Source organism: Cottoperca gobio, chromosome 8 (assembly GCF_900634415.1).
Source record: "Cottoperca gobio chromosome 8, fCotGob3.1, whole genome shotgun sequence".
NCBI classification, from domain to species: domain Eukaryota; kingdom Metazoa; phylum Chordata; class Actinopteri; order Perciformes; family Bovichtidae; genus Cottoperca; species Cottoperca gobio.
In genome coordinates, this window is record NC_041362.1 from 11,985,478 (window position 1) to 12,003,327 (window position 17,850).

A 17,850-nucleotide genomic window follows, 5' to 3' on the forward strand; every position below is an offset into this window, starting at 1 on the left:
GATTAATATCTGTTATATTACTGGATTATAATGAGTGATGTATGAATGTGTGCATCACTATAATGTTGCAGCTGTTAATGGTGGGGCTAAATTGAATTATTTAGTATACGTTTAAAATATGTATTATAAGCGGGTAGTTACAATTTAAAAGTTGATTTTTATTTTCCAATAATAATCTAAATCTACAAAATAATGAGTCACTCCAGTTTTGAAATGTAGTCAAGTAGAAGTACAACGACAACATAAAAAGGAAATAGTCAACATGTTTATTTAATGCACCTGCAAAACAATGAATTGCCTATGGATTAAAGAGTTATTATTAATTTATTTCTGCCTTTCAATCTATAAGAAAACAAAACCTAAACTAAAACTAAAATAAATATATCAGGAGTGCACCAAAACATGAACCTCAACCCTCAAGACTGCATCCACCCAAATGTCCTCACCTGGTGCCTTGTTGGGTGACCTATAATAATAATAACAATAATAATAATAATAATAATAATAATAATAATAATAATAATAATAATAATAATAATAATAATAATAATAATAATAATAACCTTCTAACAGTCAGCGTTCAGACAAACCTGAGGCTGTGAAAATGTGTTGCACAAATAAACGGTGTGACGTGAAGATTCATTGAACCGCGCTTCTAAACACGGGAATGACGCGCAGCCCGCAGCATGTTGTTGAGAAAACAAACACTTGAAGCCCCTGTCCCCCTCAGGCTGCGTGGGGCTTGACATTATAGTCAACTAATATTATAGCTGTAGCTTGCTGTCATGAGATGCCTGGCTCGTGAGTTCTTTTTTCTTTTTTGTCAAACTCTGATTTAATAACAGTTTTCTAAACGCGCATGTCATACAGTACCGTTTAACGTCCTATTTAAAATGATGGAAAATATTTCAAGACTTTTAATTTCATTTAATGTCATAAAAACATTATTTTCTTTTAGTTGGCGGGACATTCTTAGATGGGATTCAACCTACCTGTGCGCTCCCGTGTGCCTTATCCTCTCCACTTTCCGGTGGCGTTATGCGCCTCTTCCACGATATTCCTGAGCTTTTCTCTGTGGTCAAAATCAACTCTCTCGCTCTTTTCCCTCGTAGCTTGAAAGAGAAACCACCTCAGACTTGACTTTTCATCTTGCGGCATTTTCTTGATGTCAGCACGCTCAGATTTCCATTTTCAGAGGCACAAAAAGCAATATCATCTTCCAGGATTTTCCTCACAGGTTGGGTTTTATGGAAATTGCGCGCGTTGGGAAATGCGTCCTCAAGTCTCTCACTGGGTGATTTAGCTCATCGACGCTCTGCCAGTATTTATGTGGAAAACGTCTCCCCCCCCCCCCTCGGGATGTGAAAGTCCCACCCATGGGTGGTTGTAATCACCTCACAGCACAAGACCAGTTGTTAGTGTAAAACACATTGCAGCCCTCTTTTTCTTTTCTTCCGTAGAGCTTCCAGTTAATCATAAAGTCATCCTAACTATTTTTCCTACTTTGTGTGAGAGACAGCGAGAGGAATGGAGAAATGTGCAGGTGCAACCTGGGGAATAAATCACCTTAATGGCAGCCTGGGGCAGCTGAGACGGAAGGAGAGAGAAATTAGGCTAAAATGAAAAAAATGGTGGTGAGAGAATGAGATTGCGCATTGAAGTAGATTTGATGGTAATTGTCTGGGAAAGCGGCCTAATTTTATCTTATAGGTCTTTTGTCATACAGGTCAATGCAGCGTCAACAACAGGCTGCCACACACAGAGGCAGACACACACACGCACATGCGCACACACACACACACACACACACACACACACACACACACACACACACACACACACACACACAAACATAATACAAATAAATGCTGTTTTTTGGCCAGTATAGGGAAGGGGTACAGGAGTATAGCTGTGTATGTGTGCAATCCATGCACCAACGTGTGTGTGTGTGTGTGTGTGTGTGTGTGTGTGTGTGTGTGTGTGTGTGTGTGAGTGTGTGTGTGTGTGTGTGTGTGTGTGTGTGTGTGTGCATGTGTGTGTGTGTGCATGTGTGTAGGATGCTGACAGATGACTGACAAATAAATCCATTAGTAACAGAAAAAGGTTCCAGTATCACCACGTCTTACTCTCCCCATCTGTTTTTCTTTACATTTGCAGGCATTCACTACACTAAACTCTCCTTTCACATCCAGGAGCTGTCAATGAATGAACCCCAGCTTCCCCGACAACTCTCCCCGCCTTACTATAGACCGATTTGAGGAATAACAGTGATGTGATAATGAAATGGGAGCTGGGAAGGGAAGAGAGAAGAAAGGAAAAGAGAATGTGTAGAAAATGATGATTGTGTTGCACTCTAGAGTACCTTTTTATATCCGTCCCTTTCTGTCAGTAGAAGAATGCAACCGGAAATGTAAAGATCTTTCAACACAATCAAGGCGCAACAAACTAGATTAATGTGATGCTCACTATAGTAACTTATTAGTTGGCACTACTTCAATAATGTCTGCTGAAAAAATCAATACACCTTACAGTATTACAGTATTTGAAAAATATATGTGCGTTTAAAGTGTATACTCCAATCCTGCATTTCTTTGTCAGTCTGAAGCATCATGAAGTTGATGACATCCTTTTCTTTATGGACCTGTTTGACCGGTCCTATTCAGACCAAACAAGCACATACATGAGACTTGTGATTGAGTGTATAAGTAGTAAACACAGTCAAACCCTGCGTGGACAGCGGTGTGTGGTGGCACTGCTAGGATAATGATATGGCTCATTTACACTGTATTTTGTCCATTTCTGGCATTGTCAGGTCTCATTTTCAAGGTTACAACGCCAACAAAAAACTTTTTTAACCATGCACACCAAATCTTTCAGGTGTATGATATATGAACCTGTGTTTGCAAATTGTAAAACAATTTCCTTTTTTAACTGAAGAAGTCAATAAAGGCTGTTGGCATTACAGACAATGTACCACATGTATAAGTGTTAAACCAAAGGGTACAGTAGCAGAAGAGAGCTATTGAATTACTCTTGCCTCTCCGTTGTTTAGTGTGCGTTGCCTATCTATCCAGCCTTCTGCTTGCCTGATCTGTCCAATTTGTACCTTGTTGTCTGACCTCTGGATTTTGGATTTTATTGCCTCCTTGTTGGATTATTTTGTCTGCTTTGGACTTCCTCTCTAGTTTTATAGCGTCCCTGCCTCATGGTTCTGTAAGCCTTTGCACCTTATTTTTTCGTAAATGCATTTGAGTCCTGTTCCCGTTGCCCCGCTCTCTCCAGCCGTGACAACCAGTTTATTTACGGGGAGCTCCGCCAAGTTTACACATACAAGTCTGTTTACAGGTCTTGGCGTGTACTACTGCATATGTTAAGTAAAGTAAAGACTTTTGTGGCTCCCGAGAGAGAAAACAAATCTGGAGGTCTAAGAAGTGAGCTTGACCTCCGTAGCCTGCACTCTTCATCTCTGCATCAGGAGCAGCTCGAGGCTAAATTAGCTGCTATTAGCAAAACACATTTTTAGCTCTGACAAAACTGTCGGTTGAGTTGCATTGTGGGAAATGTAAGCACCTGGTTTTGACAATGAAGAAGAATTTGTGGAATAAAAAAATGATTTCACTGGTATGTTGCATTGATTCTGGATTTTTTTTTCTTTCTACAAAGTCATAAGAGTATAAACCATCGTTTAAGTACACTCAACTGATGCAGCGTAGTACAACAGTCCTGCAATTAATCCTGTTTTTAGTCTACTCTCATTGATATATTTGTCAATGACTATATATATTTGACTCAATATTAGAGTCATTTTCAGTATTATATTACTCAGTATCTCAGTATTAAACCATTTTAGAGAATAAACTTTAGACTGCACAGGGATATTTAATGATTCATAGACCTGCCGCAGTGTAGTCAAGATGTTACAATTTTCTTCCCTTTATAAAATGCCAGATACAACAGCTTCCATTTCTTTACTTCACTAATTTGTCCTTGAATGGCCTTCGTCCTGTATTTTTCATTTCATATTCTCTCAGTGTGTTTACATTCTTATTACATTTGCTGCAAGTGATCTAATTTTCTCCCTTAAATTAGTTTCATCTAAATGAATCCAAAGAATAAGCTTCTCCAACATGTGCACTACATGATGCGTCATCAGTGAAGTGAATCACCAAATATTGCTATGGATGGGAGTGTAATAGCTCCACCAGTGCAACAGAAATACATTTGTGTTTGTTTTAAAAGATTGTTACTGAGATCAAATTATCATATTGCATTCTACTATCAACCTGTGAGACTTATATTACAGAAAAGTGATTACCAGTATTTGTACATGAATAATATACAGTTTACTGTAGTGCATGCCCAGTACTCTGTATTGTCTAATCAGAGAACTCATTTCATACTTTTGTATGGTAACATTTGTAAAATATATGTTCTACTTATGTGACTTGACATAATTTTATTGTTTATTGTTTATTTAATTTCACATCTGGCCTGTGTCTGCCAGTTGTTATAATATTTTTAAGAGAATTTGAACAGTTGTTGGACTGTTACAAAGAAAATAAGTTATTTCTGAATCAGTACTCTAATCACCAAGATGAGACAGAACGTGTGTGTGTGTGTGTGTGTGTGTGTGTGTGTGTGTGTGTGTGTGTGTGTGTGTGTGTGTGTGTGTGTGTGTGTGGCGGGAAGGGTTGATTGGAGGACAAATAAATAAATGAGATGATGTCCAGAACGGCGACTCTGAGGCTGTGTGTTGATGTCAGAAGATGAAATAGTCTTACAATATTCATGGATGGACTGAACATACGGACAATCACTCGGTCTCTCTCATGTATGTTGTGTGTTCAATCTATTAGAGATGAGTTGGCTGTCGAGTGAATGAGATGTTAAAGCTCTTCACTTTTCTGTCTCCCTGTGGTCTGTTTGTATCATGGTACATACATGTCCAATATCCTTTAATGCAGTTTTAATTATATTTTGTAATGTAGGCACCAGGATGTCTGTTGTATTTATTAACTGTATTCATGGAGCCAACCAACAAGACTACTTATACAGTATGCTTAATGTTGTCAATTAAGAAAGAAATCATGATCAGGAAAGCGTGTAGATTCACTTTAGTGGGCAGTTCATGTAGCTGTTTATCAGCACACAGACTCCAGATGGAGCTGTTGACTGTGTGGTCTCGACATGCAGTTTGTTGTGTTTTTTCCCCTGCAAAAAGCCTGTGTGAAGGATAATATTTTTGGTGTATCAGTTTTGTCCACAGTTACAAGATAACGTATCAGAATAAGAGTTTGAGCAGCGACTTCAGCTTTTTAAGCAGTACACGGCCATGTTCAAATGTTGGTTTCTGAAGGCTATAATGTGTTTTTCTCCAATGTGGTTCCACCGTTATTCCCATCACCCAGCTGTTTGCCGCCACAGGCTACTAACTTGGCTTCTATTTGTGGTCACTGAAACAAGGTGCGGGGGTGGTTAAAGCTAGGGTTGGTAATCTTGAAAAGCTAGCAAGAGAATTTGAGAGATTTTGAGAATCCAACTGAAAAAAAAAAAACCTTTTACAATGAACGTAGCTAGCAGCACTAGCTCCAAAAGTCCAACACTGAAAGCCCATCCCTTCTGGCGTCCCTCCAAAGCCACTCCCTCAAAATGTCCATTAACAGAATGAAGCAAATGACACCCCACTAAAGTTTCTGTTATTGCAGTTTCACTATTACATCTTTGATTTATTACTTCGGAAGGGTTACTATTCATAGTTGTGATGACCTTGGTGTATTGTCTATTGTTTCGCATAGAAAGATTGTTTGTTTCATTGACTGCAGACTGAAGTTAAGTACTTTAATAATCTAGGTTCAAAAATGTGATTTAACCTGCATTTTGTTCCAGCTAATGCTAGTTTACTTCTAATTAGGCCCTAATTTCCAGGTGAATAACTGAGGCCGGTTTTGCATCACTGCTGGGTTTTCCCTCTGATTTCATTAATTAACTGTAATAGATACAAAATAAATTAAATGGATAAACCAGTTTAAAGGACTATCTTAAAACCTGAAGACGATATAAACTAAGGAAACTGAATGTCACTTGAAACATCGAAGCCATTCTTTAAGAGGCTATAAAAATCCCCAGTTTGGAGGCATTTGAGTGTACATTCAAGTTTATTTTTTCACTATGCTAATGCATTGCAGTACTTAATATGTACTTTCCCCTGAGGGGCAAATCAGAGCTGTTAATTAGAAAAGACCGAAAGGCTATATTTTATTACTAAAGTAAACCATTTTGACAATCATAATTATAACTTGTCAGGAATGGTTGAATGAGGGAAGGATTTTCCAAAAAAAGACATCATTAAGCATTTAGGAAACATTAGGCTTTCACAGAAGTGACAGTGTCAGCCTGCATTTAACCCTCCTGTCTCTGGCAAGGGAGGATTCTCACAAGTGGAAGCTCAAAATAACAACTCCAGGCGTCTGGTATTAACCATAGTAAGAGTGAGTTTTAAGGCTTCATTTTAAATGATTTGTTCTTAAATGAGATGCCCATTTGGTCCTCTGTGTGTAATTGGTGACATGATCTTTACGGCCATCATGAAAAATTGCTGAGGCTATATTAGCTATTAGCAATTAGGTGAAATAATATTTTATATTGGAAAAAGACAATGTAATAAATCTTCACGGTACAGTAACATGTTGAAAAAAACTTCTTGTGTTATTTTTCTGTGCAGAAGCACAGGGAGACAGAGGTGACCGCTGCGCAGTGATATATCTGAATATTACCCTCTGACAATGTAACAAGGAATATGTCACACAGAGCTCACATGCACCCCACATATTATTATTCGATCCACCAGCTGGGCCATGGTCCTTCAACGTGGATAAGTGCGTTAGCTTGATTTGGTTGTTGATGTTTTAACATGGGCCTGGATCTCTTAGTTCTGTGAAGCTGTATTTTTATGTGGGGGATCTGCTAAAACAGCACAACATCCTTCATTCAATTGTGCCTACCATGCAAAAATGCAGGCAGATTCTCTCTCTCTCTCACACTCTCACTCTCACACACACACACACACACACACACACACACACACACACACACACACACACACACACACACACACACACAGACACACACACACACACACACACATTTTTCAAATACTGTATAAGGTGTATTGATTTTTTCCCTGGAGTAGTGCCAACTAATAAGTGGTGATTTGTTTTCACAATGTCCTCTTCACAGTTGAATCAAAGGTCACTAATCAGAGGAGAAGTTTAATGCAAGAAGATGATCGCAAAAAAGGAAAGGGTGTATCTGGTGAGCTCATCTCAGTGTGTCACAACATGCGGCAAGACAAGGATATTGAAGGACCGATTAAACTTGTCACGGTGGGGAAAAGGTGAGGACTCAAATGCAAGACGGCAGACGAGGAGATTAACAAAAAGAGGGCTTTACAAGGGGCAAACAAGGAGGGCTGGGCAGGAGGCCGGTGGGGAGGCCGGGCTGGAGGCGGGCAGAGCCGCTCAGGAGGCTGGTCTGGATGGGGGTGGAGCCGCTCAGGAGACCGGTGGGGAGTCTCTGGGGTCTCGAGGAACGTAGGGAGCACAGGGGTTGGGGTCTCGTGGGACAATGGGAGCACAGGGGCTGGGGTCTCGAGGAATGAAGGGAGCACAGGGGCTGGAGTCTCGGGGGACAACAGGAGCACAAGGGCTGGGGTCTCAAGGAACGGAGGGAGCACAGGGGCTGGGGTCTCGGGGGACAACGGGAGCACAAGGGCTGGGGTCTCGAGGAACGGAGGGAGTACAGGGGATGGGGTCTTGAGGGACAGAGGGAGCAAAGGGGCTGGGGTATCAAGGGGCAGCTGGGGAAAATCTGGGGTCTTGAGGGGCAGCTGGGAAACAGCTGGGGTCTCGAGGGGCAGCTGGGGAACAGCTGGGGTCTGCAGGGGTCCGGCATCAACCGGAGCGGAGGTCTGCAGAGATCCGGCAGCGGGGACGGGGGTCTGCGGAGGTCCGGCAGCGGAAACTGGAGGCTGTCGCGGCCCGGCAGCAGAAACGGGGGGCTGTCGCGGCCCGGCAGCAGGAACCGGAGGCTGTCGCGGCCCGGCAGCGGAAACAGGAGTCTGCCGTGATCTGGAAGTCCCCTAGAGACTCCGAGGACCTCCCAGGGCCAGGCGAGTGCCCAGAAATGGCTCAGGGACTGGGGTCTGGTGCAGCCCGACAGTAGTAGGAGGTTGCCGCAGCGCGACTGGAGAAGGGGGTTGCCGCAGCTCGGCAAAAGGAAGTTGAGTGGAAGGATCGGCAGGGTTAGGCTGGCAAGGTGGAGTGTCCACAAAATCCTGAAGCCACTCAGGTAAAAGGCTCTTCAACTCTGGCTTCTTAGCAACCTCTTTTCTCGCATCCTCCAACAGGGGTTTCGCTTCTACTCACCAAACAATATAATAAAAGTGTACATTAAATCAAAACAAAAAACAAGGGAATAGTGAACGGACACAGGAGGAAATAATCAACAATCAGAGGGAAAACACACAGACAGGAAGTACAACTAGACATGACATAAGGGGGAGTGAACACTTAAAAATAAAACAGGATATACAAAAATGGATTGCCAACATACACATACTGTACATACATATATATAAGTGCATGCAGAATACAGTATATGCACATTGATACGTAACAGAAGCCGGAGGTGACTTTTAAAATTAATCAGAGGTTATTTGGTAATGAGGTGAATTAATTAGAAAATATACCTGATGTAAAGCAGAGTATTATGGTTGTTGCTTCTACATTTATTCAGGTTTCTTCTTAACATTAAACTTTACTTTAAGTCCCCCTATAAGCAGTAAAAAAACATGTGTTAGTGTTTAATAATGTATTTTTTTATCGACTATAACTCCTCATATTGTCATAATGAATAGCAATATAATAACACAATTGTAATAGTAGAAAATATGTTTTCATCAGAGAACTTATTATTGCTGACACATACAGTACACTAAAAAACACTTAAAATGTCCTTATAGTTGCATACCACTACATTAGAGTGTGTTTTAAAACATTTATTAAAAGTGCACTGCTTATAAATGCTAAATAGGGGGACTTAAAGTAAAATGCTTTCAAGAAAGGTTCTGGCTTTACATTAATTACCATTATTTATTCAGTTTAAACTGCACTTAATGACAGAACCAACAGTTGTGTTTCCCCTGTTAATGATTGTGATTGTCAACTAGTGTTTTATGAACTCTCCTCAGATAACAGAGCGAGAGGAGGTTAAAGGAATGTCATTGATTTGATGAACATAAAGCACCTCTGTCCATAAACGCCACTTCCCATTGATAAGTCTTAGAGATCCTTTCTAAAGTGGATATAAACTCAGATTTCAGAAAAAATGTCACTCTTTCAACTGTTCGGTAGCTGCAGCCCATTTTAAATTGGCACTATAACTATGGACTGCTTTAGTTTTACGTAGATTTCTTCACCTGAAGTGAGACAATGTGAACTACACCCACTGTTAAATGGATTTTGTCCATTGTGTATTCCAAATCAAAGCGAACTGTGCTGTCTGCACTTTTCGACAGATACAGACTATTGACTTAAACGAGCTCTGTCTTTCTGACAGACAGACATGAGAAGAAAAGCTACATTTCCACGCTTCAGCGGCTCCATTTGACTCCAGATCACTCACACGGATTGGTGTGCCAGGTAACACAATGGCTGGAGGATTACAAGTGAGATGTGCTTTTAGGTTTCCAATTGGTTAAAAAAAGAAAATAATGAATTGACGTCATACTTTTTGTAGCGTTTCCATCCCTTCCCGCCACATCACTGAGGAAGAAAATAAGCTGCATTGGCACTGTTTGCCTGTCAGTGTTCATGCATTCAGTTCATATTCATATGCTATCTTTATCACAAAAAACATTAGATTGTTTTTCATGCCACTAGGATTAAAAGAATAGAATCAGAATCAGAATCGGAAATCCTTTATTTGTCCCACAATGGGGACATTTACCTTGTTACAGCAAAAGGACAAGAAAGTAAAGTGGCGAGTACACAATTAAATATAATAAAATAGAGTAAAAGTAATATAAGTAAAAAGTGGTTGATAAAAAGTTTTAAAAATTAATATTGCACATGGCAGTGATAATTGCACAACAGTGGTGGAATAGTGTGTTCTTGGTGTGGTGGTCTACCAGGGGCCGTGGTGATGGTACAGTCTGACCGCTGCAGGGAGAAAGGACCTACGGTATCTCTCCGTGAGACACTGCGGGTGAAGCAGCCTGTCACTGAAGGAGCTGCACAGTGCGGACAAAGTGCCCTGGAGGGGGGGGGGGGACATGTTGTCCAATAGAGAGGACAGATTGGCTGTCATTCTCCTGTCCCAGTCTTAATAGTTAGCCATTTTAGAAAATATTCTTATTTGATTTCTTTTCGAGATGTATATGGGAAGATCACGAGAGTGCTATCAATCTTCTCCTCTAACTCTCTGCAAGAAATATCATTAGTATATTACCCAAAATGTCAAACTAGTTCTTTAATCAGGAAGACACCCACAAATGACTAGATGACAAGCATGAAAGTCAAAACACACACAGACTATGATTCAGAGCTCAGTATTATTACCGCACTGTTTGATCAGTCTTTGTGTAGCAGGATCCAAAGTTCCACCAGGTTAATTCCTTTTCGACAGTTATACAGTTATATAGTTTTAATCATTAACTAACTCAACTTTTCTTTCCATTGTATACTGGGCACCCAACATTTCATTATTGTAATCACTCTTCTTTAGCAGAACATAGTATATATATATATATATATATATATATATATATATATTGTATATATATATATATATATATATATATATATATATATATATATATTGCATACAGCATTTGCATTGTGTCTAAAACAACTAATTCTAGTTCAAACCCTGGACTGCAATTGTTCTCAGTTCATGTTAGATTTGAAAAGCTGCAGCTTCACTGGTTACTGACACAGAACACAAGGCGTATGGAGTAGACTGTGTCCAGTGTGTAAACGATAGCGTTGAGGATCGTCATAAAGGTGACCATCACCAGTTTATCCCAGGGACAGAGGGGGCCACAGTCACTGGGTCTCTTCCTGTTGTGCAAACTATACAGTGGCCAGATCACCATAGCTGTAATATACATCACAGCTGCCAAAATGTTATAGACGATCACAAGCTTGTCAAAGGAGAACGGAAGATACGAGATCAGCTGTCCAATGCTGAGCAGGATTATAAGGATGGAAAAGATGAAGCACAGGGAGTACACGGCCACGCACCACTGCAGACCCGGGGAGCCGGAGTACTGACCTGTCTCCAGGGACATGAAGATGAGACAGGCGAGGAACGTCTCCAGCATCTTCATAATGCCGGACAACGTGGAGAGGAACCCGCTGTTCTGCCCGCTCGGACGAAGGCGAGTTAAAGCCACCTCGCCTGCATACACCCCGAAACAGACCCAGGACACCACAGAGGCACCGATCTGGCGGTGGCAGGTCTTGCATGTGAAAAAGGTGGGGTAGATGATGGAGGCGCAAAGGCACATGAGGCTCGCCAGCATGGCAAAGGCAGCGGTGAAATCATCCCAGGCAAAAGGTAATTTGGCATTGACAGTTGTGAACTCCAGGATGAGAATGAGAAGGGTGAAGAAGAAGCAGAAGCACCAGGTGAACATGCACCACGCCCAGTAGGGAGATGAGACGTGTCCCACTGTTGCCACCAAGCTAAAACACATACAGGTGAGGAGGGCCGCCATTATTCGCATGATGCCCACAGGCTGGGTGATCGCCCGCAAGTCCACACTAATCATGGCTGGACAGGATGAGTCTGTTTTACCTAATAAAATAATGTTCAAAGTCAGTTGATTCTACTCAGTGCCATCCGTCAGTGCAGCAAGGCCTTGTTTTCCAAACCAGATCCTTTTGAAGAAATCCAAGTAGACGAAAGCCCTGAGCAAGTGTGTTCTTTGAAACTGAAACTCAAAGTGCCGTGGGTGTACAGTCAAACACAGCATCCCAGGCTTATCTGCACAGTTTATGGCCCCTGTTTCACTCCACGGATTGGATACCGGTTGGCTGTTATCGTGTTCATCTTAGCCACACACACTGGACTCTGGTCCTCAGTGCAAGCCTGGTTCAGGGACTAATCTCCAACACAATGATGGGGTGTAGGTCACATCCTACGCAAAATCACTCCTGCTGCTGTCCTTTATTTATTGTGCCTGGGTTGTGCAAATAGGAGTCTTTTTATTTTCCTTTTAAAGGTATACACATAGACAGTATACAGCCAACGTACTGTACACACCATAAGGTTACCCGCATCCATGATAGTTAAGGGAATCACAAGAGACCCTTGCTGTGAGCCACATATTCAAATTCATCTCTTTAGCCTCGTTTTATAAGAGCTGACGATAACTCCATTTAAATAACGTCACCCAATGTCTGAAAGAAGGAATTTTTGTGGATTTTATGGAAAAGATTAAACTTCCAGTGCTAAAAGAGTTTAATGTTGCACATTTATCTATTTAAAATAGTTTTTTTCTTTTTTCACACATAACAGACATCTCACAACATAATACAGTAATACTACAGTATGATGTTTTAGCTTATTTACTTAAGCGTTGTGATTCCTTACATCAGTGTATTGCCGACAACCTAAAGCTACATTTATGTACTATGTACGGCCCCTTTTTGTACATTGCACCAAAGAGGAAACAAGTTATACAACTTCTTTTTTTAAAGGTTTGTATTATTGGTTGGGACTAAAATAATATTGTGTGATGTGGTCAATCACCCACAGTAGCCTATATGACAACAGAAGCACTTATTCTAAAATACATGTGGGATTTTCTTCGACCGTCTCCTCCTCTCTGTCATTTCTTTCATTCATCCACTGGTTCCTGTTCTCTCTCTCCCTCTCTCTTTATTTGTGTTTACAAGATCATTCAAATATCTACTCCTGAGTCTCCATTTTGACTGTAGAGGGCAGCAATGCCTGGACTGGGCAAAGGTTGTGTAACTAACCCTCCAAAGATATCATTAACATAAGCAAACCAGGCTTTAATCCTGACAATTACTCACTTGCTTTTGTTATATTGTTGAAAGAAGGCTAAACACACACATATGTAAACTGCCTCTTCTCTCCATTTTTACCTTTTGGGATTAAATGTGGAAAAACAAAGGGGTGAATACATTTCGTGACAGTAAAAGGTTTGTTTAAACAAAAAGCAGCAAAGTGGGAGTGGAGTTGTGAGATTGAAACCTATTGCTGCTTTGTGTTTCAGGATATGCACACTTTGACACACCTTTCCAAACATAATTTGTGAAAGATAGGAGAGGTCAGATTGTACCTGTTCACCCATTAAACAGATTAGAAAGTCATTAAACATATTACTCATTCAGTCAGTTTAATTTGTATTAATAATTGTGTTAATAATATTGACAGCCATGTTGATGTAAGCGTGCACAATAACTCCACACTTTTGTTACATTTTCTTCACTTCTCACTCGCTGACAATAAGCACTAAATGAGTTTGCAACTGAGGCTGACACGGTCATATCAATGCTGTATCAAAGGATCAGGTGAGAATCATGGTGGAAAAGATTAAGTGCAGAGATTGGGATCACATCTTCCAGATGTTAAACATTAAACAACTGTTGTTTCATGTCGTCAGAGAATGTATCATCATGACAGTTAATAGTCACCGAAGTTCAGATCAAATCGACAAGAAGCCAGAGAGTCTTGGGGTCATCATGAAAACATCAGTGAAATGAAAAACGTTGTACAAGAGATACTTTACACACGCTTTGAGTTCTACTGGACTTCCAATACCTGAGCTGTGAGGCACATTTGCAACCTATGTTCTGCTTACGAAGAACACCAGCCTAAAAGAATAAACCGTATCTGCAATGTAAGCACCAAGGTTAAAAGCGGTCATGAAAGAGATAACCACCAAATTATCCCAGGTACATATAATCCCTTTCACGCAGTTGCTCGGCCTGGGATTGTTCCGGAAGCTGTACAACGGCCAGATGACCACAGCTGTGAGGTACATCAACACCGCCAGCACGTTGCAGCCTGTCAGGACTTTGTCAAATGGTGCGGGGAAGAGAGACAGAAGGCGGCAGATAGTAAAAATGATGACTAGGAGGGCAAAGATGAAGCAAATGGAGTAGACAGCAACACACCACTGGAGCCCCGGATACTGAGAGTACTTGTTGTTGTCCAAGCAGATGAAGATGATGCAGGCCACGAAGGCCTCCAGAACCTTGAGGAGGCCTGGGACTGTGGACAGGAATCCACTGATCTCACCAGGTTTAGCCCGGGTCAGCCCGACATCAACGGCGTACAAGATGAAGGCCAGACATGAAGTAACACTGGCACCAATCGATCTGCCGCAGTTAGAGCAGGTGAAGAAGACAGGATAGATGATGGATGCTGCCAGCACCTGTATGAGAGGAAATATGGTGAGACATGATTCGTTCTTGAAGACACTTTCAGTTCATTTGACTATGAGTACAATTGAGAACCATATTGTATTAATCTTTTAGCACCAGTAGATAGTAAAACATGCAAATGTACAATACCCCAATGTCAAAGCCAATCAAACATGTGATTATCATTATCTGTTTTGGGGAGCTGTTAAAGTATTTATGGTAGAAAACACTGCTTCGCTTACTTATTTCTTTATTGAATTGTAGGGGTGCAAAAAACAACGTGAGCCCAATGAAACTAGGGGTGGGCGGTATACCGGTCTCATCATGAGTGTTTTGCACATTATTGGCCCAACAGCGTCTGCTGCACAACATGTTTCAAACTCTTTCTTCGTGTGTGTTAAGATCACAAACTGTATATATTCTATGGTTCAGATGTAAACGTTTATTCAGTTTCTTCAAAGATGTAAATGTCGTGTAATGGGATTCACAGTTTGTCTGGTAGTGATATGTCAGATCACAAATGATGTGGCCCCTCTATTTCAGAGGTGAAAATAGTTTGTGTCATAATAATTAATAATAAAATAATGAAACCATAAATAAAACTAATGTGAAGAAAGCGTCAGATTCAGGTTACTCAGCAACACAGTTCACTCACAACTCAAAACAACGGCATGGCTGTTAACTCGTTAATCGTACTACAGTTACTAATTAACCAACATTATGGGGCATTATTACTACTCCTCCGCAAACACATATACTTTAGTTTAAATTCTATTTGGAGCCAACAAACACAACCGTTTTATTTAATGTTCTTTCTTTCTTCAGATATGTTCCCTTACATTGACAATAGAGTGAAAACAGGTATAATCATGTTTTGAGGAAGGTATCCCTTGTGATTTTGTAATATTGTGATATAATGGTCACTTTAAAAAAAGAAAAAACTTGATATACATTTTAAGTCATATCGTCCACCCCTAAATGAAACCTCCTAAAGTAAGATATATTACCAATGTTTTTTTTAACAACTACGTAGTGATATGGATTTGGCTGCCACCTGTTTAGGTTTGTATTATAGATTGGGACTTCAATGCTACTGATGTGGTCGCTCAAAAGTCTTTATTGTTCTTCAAAGCTCACATACTGTACTATTCAAAATGTTTTGCTAATTTATTTTTGTTCAAATGTATTTTCTTCTGCAAAATATAGACTTTATTATTCCTAATAACAGTAATGTCAGTGGCTAGTCACTAATGTAGCTACTTCACCAACAACCTGCAACAAGTTTGTCCTGAAAATATCTGCAGACAAATAACAAGAGAGTTAAAAAAAAATGGCACACACCATTAGAGTAGCCAACATGGCAAACGCGGTGGTGAAGTCCTCCCAGGAGATGGGCAACTTAGCGCTGAGGCTCGTGAACTCCAGGAAGAGTATGAGGAAGGTGACGCAGAAGCAGAAGCACCAGGTGAACATGCACCACGTCCAGAAGGACCCAGCTCCGTGGCCCACTGATGCCACCAGGCTGAAGGTGATGCAGGTGAAGATCAGCTCCAGTATCCGCACAATGCCCACAGGCACCGTCAGTGTGCTGAAGTCCAGTGTAACCATGGTGATTGTAATCCTGTGCTCAATTTACTTTGGTTCTGGGTAGATATTGATTTGATAATCTCTTTTCACCAGCTTGTCTTCTCTTTCCTTTGTTGATTTAATAAAAAAATAAAAAAAGTTCTTGTGCTTTCGTCAGTCCTCGCCTCTCACCCGGTTAGTGCTGCCTGAATGACGGACACACAAAAAGGTGAATGTGGAAATTCTTGCCGCTCCCTTTTCCACGCCCTTCCAAACGCTCTACCTCAAATGGTCATTATTCAACAATTTAATGTGGAAGTGCATGAGTTATATGGAGTGTTTTATCTGTTGTTTTCTTTCATTTGCTTATCAGTTGTATGCATGAGGCACAGTAATAAACATATATACCTTATGACGCAGCCTCTCACTTCCCCCTATTTGTCATCCATTATGTTTGCTAACAAAGCGGCTTGCCCAATAATAAACTGTTCAAATTTGTTAATGTGTTACAGGAGGCTTAAGAAGAATCGGGCCTTGGTGCTACAGTAGAAAATGTATGGTGCTAATATTTGTCTTTCAGTGAATGTGAAATGTGTAAGAGATACTGCAAAGGAGACAAGAGCCAAGATTTAGGATTTAAATGTTGCTTTTTAAGATACGGACTAATCAACTAAGGGCTATAAATTACAGTACTGTTCCAAATTAAAACCACTTAACTGCCAACTGTTTTAGGCTGCCAACTACACACACACACACACACACACACACACACACACACACACACACACACACACACACACACACACACACACACCACACACACACACCACACACACCACACACACACACACACACACTTTAAAGTCATCTGAAAATGTCCTTTATTTAACTATTTGTGAAATTAATCCATTAAAGGAGTTCTTAATCAGACTCTTTTCTCAGACATGATGATTAATAAATATGACAAAAATATTCAAAGGCTTAAGTGTTCGCAACAAAATCTAAAAGAAAGAGAGCATGACTTCACTTTTAAACTGTTAGTACTTTCTGATACATTTGTGTGTGCTTGTATGCTTGTGTCAGTATTTTCTGGAGTGTGGCTGTTTAATGCATTCTCCATTTTGGCGAAGACTTTTACTGCAGGTTTCATTAGGCAAAACTCCTTAAATACATTTATAAAAATAAATGTCTTACGTCTAACGCTAACGCTCAAAATGGGGAGTGGTTATGATATTTGTATATGAACATCATCTCAGTTTGGACAGAACAGCGCAGGGGTCAGGGGACTGTTTCTACATGTCATCTTATACAGTATAAGACACAGGTTGCTTTTATGACTAACTGACTGTAAATAAACACAGTTTAGCCTATAGTTGTCAATGTTTGTTCAAATGAGAAGAATAGCAAACACTTTATTTGAGATCATTTCTTATCATACTGATAATAGAGGCTTTCTAGCAACGGCACTGCAACCACAAAGTTAAAGATAAGTTGCTTCTGTTGTTATAATTAAGAGATTGCTGCATTCTTTCACACATACAGTAGCAATGAACAATGTGAGCATGTGAGGTCATAAAACTGAGACCTGGACTCGACCCTGAACCCAAACCCGACTCCCCCAGGGTGCTCGCCAGCAGGTGGTGCAAGCCAACCCCAGAGCTTTGTCCTCTTGCCGTTTTGCCTTGCTATGTTTGCGCTTTTTCAATAGAAAACAAAAAGTAGACACAACGTTTTTTTTACATTAACTGTTGTTTATTGTCTTTTTTGTTCAAAGGAGAGTTATAAGACCCTTTTGAGAAACATGCCCCTGAATACAGCTGATGGGTGA

General features: G+C 40.6%; 2 protein-coding genes across 2 annotated transcripts; both read right to left on the bottom strand.

Annotated features, from left to right (window-relative positions):
- Nucleotides 1-10,975: 10,975 nt before the first annotated feature.
- Nucleotides 10,976-11,830, bottom strand: LOC115012766 (myeloid-associated differentiation marker-like). The gene has a single exon (XM_029438560.1). It carries the CDS (start codon nt 11,828-11,830, stop codon nt 10,976-10,978), a length of 855 nt encoding a protein of 284 aa, XP_029294420.1.
- A 2,046-nt stretch (nt 11,831-13,876) lies between these two features.
- On the bottom strand, nt 13,877-16,064 carry LOC115012662 (myeloid-associated differentiation marker homolog). The gene is made up of 2 exons (XM_029438383.1): nt 15,798-16,064; nt 13,877-14,467 (listed from the first exon to the last, which is right to left on the bottom strand). The coding sequence occupies exons 1-2, from the start codon at nt 16,062-16,064 to the stop codon at nt 13,877-13,879; spliced, it is 858 nt and encodes a 285-aa protein (XP_029294243.1).
- Nucleotides 16,065-17,850: the final 1,786 nt, after the last annotated feature.